Raw genomic sequence first — 5,865 nt, forward strand, 5'->3', positions numbered from 1 at the left:
TCTGGATAGTTGTTATTACTGGGTTTAATGTCCCGAGTCCACCTCTGTATCGCGTTCTGTGTCGCCAGCGGAAAGACTTGCTTTGCGTGATAACTCGGATTTAATTTCTGCAAACCCTGAAAGCTCTCCTTCTCTCTGCAGTTGGCATATTGCGTTGTCCAGTTCTTGGAGAAAGACACAGCACTCACAGAACCAGTAAGTATCGTTTGAAGAGGTATTTCCCAAATATGAATATACATTTATAACTTAAAATAAAGTGCCCAAGCCTAGCCTGATTGCTACAGAAACAGGGATCCCGTTACTAGTCTGCTACTGGAATTCCTGCAATCCTCCCGGTGACTTTTTACCGAGCGCATCCTCGTTTTATCTCTAGAAGCTGCCGGTTATATGTAGCCATAAGCTGCTTGATTGTGTTTTCTAAGGCAGAGTTTTGTGAGTAGCGCTGTCCTTTGGCTCCTGAAGTAGTTAAACTCTAAAAATCCCTTCCCGTTATGTCTGAGGCAGTCCCGGAACGGAGAGTTCTTTACAAATTCCGATGACCGACTCATCAGCGTTCACCTTGAGAGAAGAACTGCCAAAAGCAACAGTGTAGTCGGTCACGATATGAAACGCCAAAAAAGCAGCCTTCGTTTTTAGTGGGCGTCCGCGGGGATTCGAAATAAGCCTGTTTTGAGCTCGCTGTGCTAATCTTAGAAAGTACTTCTGCGTAGGCGCGTTATACCATGCGCGTGTCCAATTATTTCCGATACCACAGCAACAACCGTGAGAAAACAAGAATGCTTATTTTATAATGGCGTTCCGGAAGTAGTTTGCATCGGCAGATCGTCCCAGACTTTTATTACATTGATGGTTTTAGGTGTTGTGTAAAGCTGCGGAGTATGACGGGCGCTGCAGCCTCCCCACACCTCTCATGCCTCGCAGAATCCCTCGTTCCTTATAGTCTCCCCGGTGCACACCACCGAGGTCACCCCTCCGTCCCGACAAAGGGCAGGAAAGAGATCTTGGGATTCTGAGGGTTCCGTATAAAAAGCGATCCTGATGCAAAGTTTTAATATTGTTCTTGTTGCAGTAGCAAGAATAAATGTGTCCTGCTGATTGAACATTTCTATTGGTTGCTATGCTGGTTAGGCCTTTTATTTTATTTTTGTTACCAGTAACCCCCTGTTTTTCCCCTTTTTTTAATGTACGATGTATTAATGGGGAGCCAGAGCAGTACAAATCGCCTTGACGGCCGCATACATTAAGCAGGCTTCCACACGGGCAACAGCACCTTAGTGTAGTTCTGTCAACTGATGGCCTAATGAGAAGCACAGAGGATCTCTGAGGGGGGTGAAAATTCCGTTAACTCCTAGTTAACTCAAAGGGTTATAAACCAGCGCTGAGAGCTGCATAAACAATGTCTCTTTTTTTATGTAGGTTATCAGAGGATTACTAAAGTTCTGGCCTAAGACATGCAGCCAAAAAGAGGTAGGTTTGTATTAAGGTTTGGCCTTTAATATATTTGTTTTTCTAATACTATTAAGCATCTCTCTATTAAGTTGTCGGACAAAAAAAAAGTCTCTTGCATGCTGAGCAAGCAAATCCCAGCGTATCTGTTATTTAATTAATTCCTGATTGTTTCTTTCCATAAAAAGATATATTGTTACTTGTTGTATGGTAACAAAGTATCAGTGCCTGCTTTTACATCACGACGTGTGTTCCCAGCAAACATTTGAATGAGGCAATTTTTTTTACATTTGTACCAATTTGTTTCTGGTAATTCGTCGGGTGTAAGAATTATGTTTCTACTGTTACATTGTGTACTTGTCTCGGGACTTGCATGATCCTTCTACAATTTGTTAGCTGGGTATTGGCAGAAGCGAATTGGAGCTGCCGCAGTGTTTAATGTTTTTTATTTTGTTTCCTTCTTTGCCATGTAGGTGATGTTTTTAGGTGAAATAGAAGAGATTTTGGATGTCATAGAGCCAACGCAGTTTAAAAAGATCCAGGAGCCTCTGTTTAAGCAAATCTCAAAGTGTGTTTCCAGTTCTCATTTCCAGGTATGTGAACAGGTTTCAGTCCGCAGCATCTGAGCTTTAATCCACTTAATACTCAAGTTGGGCTTCCCCGGCAGTAGCGGTGTGTTGGCCATTTACCCTGCCTGCTGTGGATTGGTATTGTGGTCATTCTCCCAGCCACTATAATATATATATTAATTAGTGTGTATGTTGAAAAATGTGGTCATTGCAACCAGTGGGATGGTCCCTTGGTTGATATGGTGATAAGACCACTTTAACTGCTTTGCACCTTAGCGCTTAATGGAGGTTTTATTGGTTATTTTGCTTTTAGGTTGCAGAGAGAGCATTGTACTTCTGGAACAACGAATACATTCTCAGCCTGATCGAGGAGAATATTGATAAAGTTCTACCAATCATGTTTGGTAGCTTGTATAAGATTTCCAAAGAACACTGGAACCCGTATGTATATTCTGTAGTTTAATTTTTTATTACTTACTCATCTTAGCTAAATATATACCCACATCAAGAAAGAAAGTACTTAGTGGGGTCCTAAAAAGTGTGCTTTTTAGCGGGTTACTGTTATATGCGATTTCTCCAGGCTGGTTTGGGGGTGGAATTATTGGCCGCTATTTAAGAACAAGGACGATGCTTTTTATTAAAGTGTGAAAATTAACTGCAGTATCTCATACAACGGGGGGCGGGGGGGGGATATACATTTATTTTTAAAACTGTTTCATGTATATAATTAAAATTAACTGGAATGCTCTTGAAGAATGTTGCAAAGCCACTTAGAGAACACTCGCAGATACCCTTGGTGCATTTCCTTCTTGGCCTGGCTATGGCCAACAGGCTGAATGATCCCATGTGTCTCTTTATAAGGCTTTTAAGTGTTTTATAGTCCATGTGAATTAATTAAAATGTCCCCTTTCTTTAGGACTATTGTAGCTCTGGTATACAATGTGCTGAAAACCCTAATGGAAATGAATGGGAAACTGTTCGATGAACTTACCGGCTCGTACAAAGCAGAGCGGCAAAAGTATGTCATTCTTTGCTGTGCTGTTAGTATGCAGTATGGTGAAAAATCTTTTATTCATCTACAAAAGCTAATGAGAAAACCTGCTAAATAGGTTCTAGTATTTGTCCTGAGTTTGGAAATACCCAATGTTTGGTTTTTTTTGCACGTTATAGGGCAATAACTAAGTACACGTAGCATATTGCTGTTTTACGTCAGGTGTCTGTTGCTATATATATATGTATATGTATATGTGTTTTTCTGTGACATCAAGGGGTTAATACAGCTGCTCCCTGTCGTAGTACCAGGATTTTGGTTCTGGGTTGACGGCTCTAGTTAGCAGAGTGTACACTAAAATGATGAATTATTTTACACCTTTAAATGGGGAAACTGATCGTCCTTGATAGCAAGTTGCATGTAGGCATACCTATTAGTCACATTTTGATGAAAGAAAATGTCCTTAACCAGTTGCCGCATTTTATTTTGGCTTTCCTCAATTTTAGCGTTTATACAATAAATATATTTGCAACACAAACTCTTATGTAAAACGATTCACGGGAGGTGAACAGTAAAAGCCGTACGTTGATAACAAGGCACATTGGTGAACAACCCCCCCATTGTAAAGTAAGCTTGTTTATGTCGCTATACGTTAAGAGCCCACCCCAGTGAGCTTCTGCTATAGGAAGAGCTTTGTTGGCCCTGTATAATGTAAAGTTAAAGCAGTGGAATTTCTGTAGTCTTCTCACCCTTTGAATCATGCATTATACAGGGCCAGCTCAGAAACCTACATAACTAATAGTCAGGTGAGGGAGTTAAAACGCGACTCCTGCAGACTCTCCCTGTAGTGAATATACCCCAGTGTGTCGGGTAACGGCAGGTTCCTGGAGTGCTGTCGGTCTATCCATTTATTTGATGTCGGCGCATGGCAGAGAAACTAATCGCGTCCTTTCCCTGCAGAGAGAAGAAAAAAGAGCTGGAACGGGAGGAACTGTGGAGGAGACTCGATGACCTGCAGCTGAAGAAGGCTCTGGCCGAACAGCAGAACAGTGCTTTCAGCGGGCAGGTCCTGCAGAACAATACAAGTGCCAAGTAAACCATATGACGACCACCACCTCTGTTTCACGGGAGTAACTTTTGTACATTGTTTCTGAAATAAAAGAGAAAACAAAAAAAAAAATAATTCCTCTATACGTTTTAAGACCAACTATTCACCCAGAGATTATGGAAAATTGCAATATGGCTTAACCCTTTCTTGGGGTGGCGAATAATGTGTTGCAGGGCTGTGTGAAGCAGGCCCCCCGGTAGTTGTCATGGGGGGGTTAACCCTTTCAATGTTTGCTGGTTTAAACGCGACACATTGCAGAGCAACGGGTTACTCCCCCCTGCTGATACTTGTGGTTTATGAGCCCAGTGTTACATTGTTTTAATAGATTTTTCTATGTTCAATCAATGATTAGTGGGGGAAATTTAATTTTTATAACCTATAATATGAGTGTCAATTCTGGGAATGGTGAGAATTATGACTTGAATTGTTTAATATATATATATTATATATATATTTTTTTGATTGTGTTGCACATAGATGTATTAGTCTGCTGTGTACATTTCTTTTGCATTTTATATGTGTTATCTCTTTGCTGCAGTCCTTGGTTTGGAGATTCTTAAAGGTTCCTGTCACTACTGTTCCTATCTATAAATAAAAGTAAGGTACTTTTTTGTCTAATCTGTTACCCTTCCAGTGCTGACGGGGACCATCACAACTGGTCAGCGGAATTAGTATTTTGAGAGGCTTAAGAATGGCAATATTGCCCTTCAGATTTGTTTGATACCAGTAGGAACAGCAATACATATCTGTACAGTAGCATAGTTAAAACTGTGTATTTTCTGCAGATTTTGAACCTTTATGCTTGCTAAATGCCTGCGTGACGTTAAACGTGTCGGCCTCGTCCCTTGTGGGCGCACTTGACGCGTAGGAGCCCTGCCAGCCATCTGCATTGTAGAGGGCACCTATGCAAATAATTCCATTAAGTATTAGACGATGCATTGTGGGTGGCAGGGAAGCGTTAGTAAGCTTTGTGTGCCCTGCAGCGTTAGAGACCGGCAGCATACGTTTCCGGCCAGCAGCCGGTCATATACACTCATTCAGGTAACGTCTTAAGATGACGGGTTTCTGATACAGCATGGTCCCCCGCTAAAAAGCCAAAGTAGTATTTAGAGAGAGACTGTCACCAAAAACGAATTAAACAATAATCGGCCGAGCGCAACAACTGTGATGATTTTGTTTAACAAACCATGTGATAGTTTGAAAGATAACTTGCCATACAATGTTTGGGCCTGTGAATAGTTTTCGCTGACTTCTTTAGGCATTGTCGGTGCCCGTCTTTTACTCAAAGTATCTTAACGCGGAATATGTTAAATGATCTTATACCAGGTGACAGAAAATTACAGATTAAAGGGACTAAGACCCCCTCAAGACAAGTATAAGAAATCCTGATCCTTACCTTTTTCCTCCGTATTTGTTCCCAGTGTAAGTGCCTGGTCTGTGGGGTGTAATGTTGGCAATCCCCTTATGTTCTCGTGGGGTAAATGGGTGATGTGTTTGGAGGCTGCTTTATTAAAAGTCGGGGCAGCTGGAGATACTTTCCAGACTTAACTAAAGCATTTCAGCGAGGTTAGTGGTTCTAGTGTCAGCCCCGTGTTTCAAAGCTCTACTTCTGTTTGTCGCGATAGTATAAAGATATTATGATAAGTGATCTGTCTACACGCAGCCATTTCTATTTCCAAATCCCTAAAATGGAACATTGGATACAAACGCTGTTCTCCATGAAGCAATCCAAGCAATAATAGTGTAGGGTG

The 5,865-nt window shown here is 41.4% G+C and overlaps 1 protein-coding gene across 1 annotated transcript in view; it reads left to right on the top strand.

The window, feature by feature from the left end:
* The window catches only part of PPP2R5A (protein phosphatase 2 regulatory subunit B'alpha), a 26,087-nt gene extending 21,898 nt beyond the window's left edge, over positions 1–4,189 (top strand). Inside the window, exons 8-13 of the mRNA XM_053458715.1 lie at positions 142–195; positions 1,417–1,467; positions 1,920–2,039; positions 2,329–2,456; positions 2,932–3,033; positions 3,967–4,189. Of these exons, the coding sequence (XP_053314690.1) occupies positions 142–195; positions 1,417–1,467; positions 1,920–2,039; positions 2,329–2,456; positions 2,932–3,033; positions 3,967–4,102 (591 nt within the window). The 3' untranslated portion in view covers positions 4,103–4,189. The remainder of the gene's footprint in view (positions 1–141; positions 196–1,416; positions 1,468–1,919; positions 2,040–2,328; positions 2,457–2,931; positions 3,034–3,966) is intronic.
* The last annotated feature ends 1,676 nt before the right edge of the window (positions 4,190–5,865 follow it).

This window comes from Spea bombifrons, chromosome 3 (assembly GCF_027358695.1).
Source record: "Spea bombifrons isolate aSpeBom1 chromosome 3, aSpeBom1.2.pri, whole genome shotgun sequence".
Lineage (NCBI taxonomy): Eukaryota > Metazoa > Chordata > Amphibia > Anura > Pelobatidae > Spea > Spea bombifrons.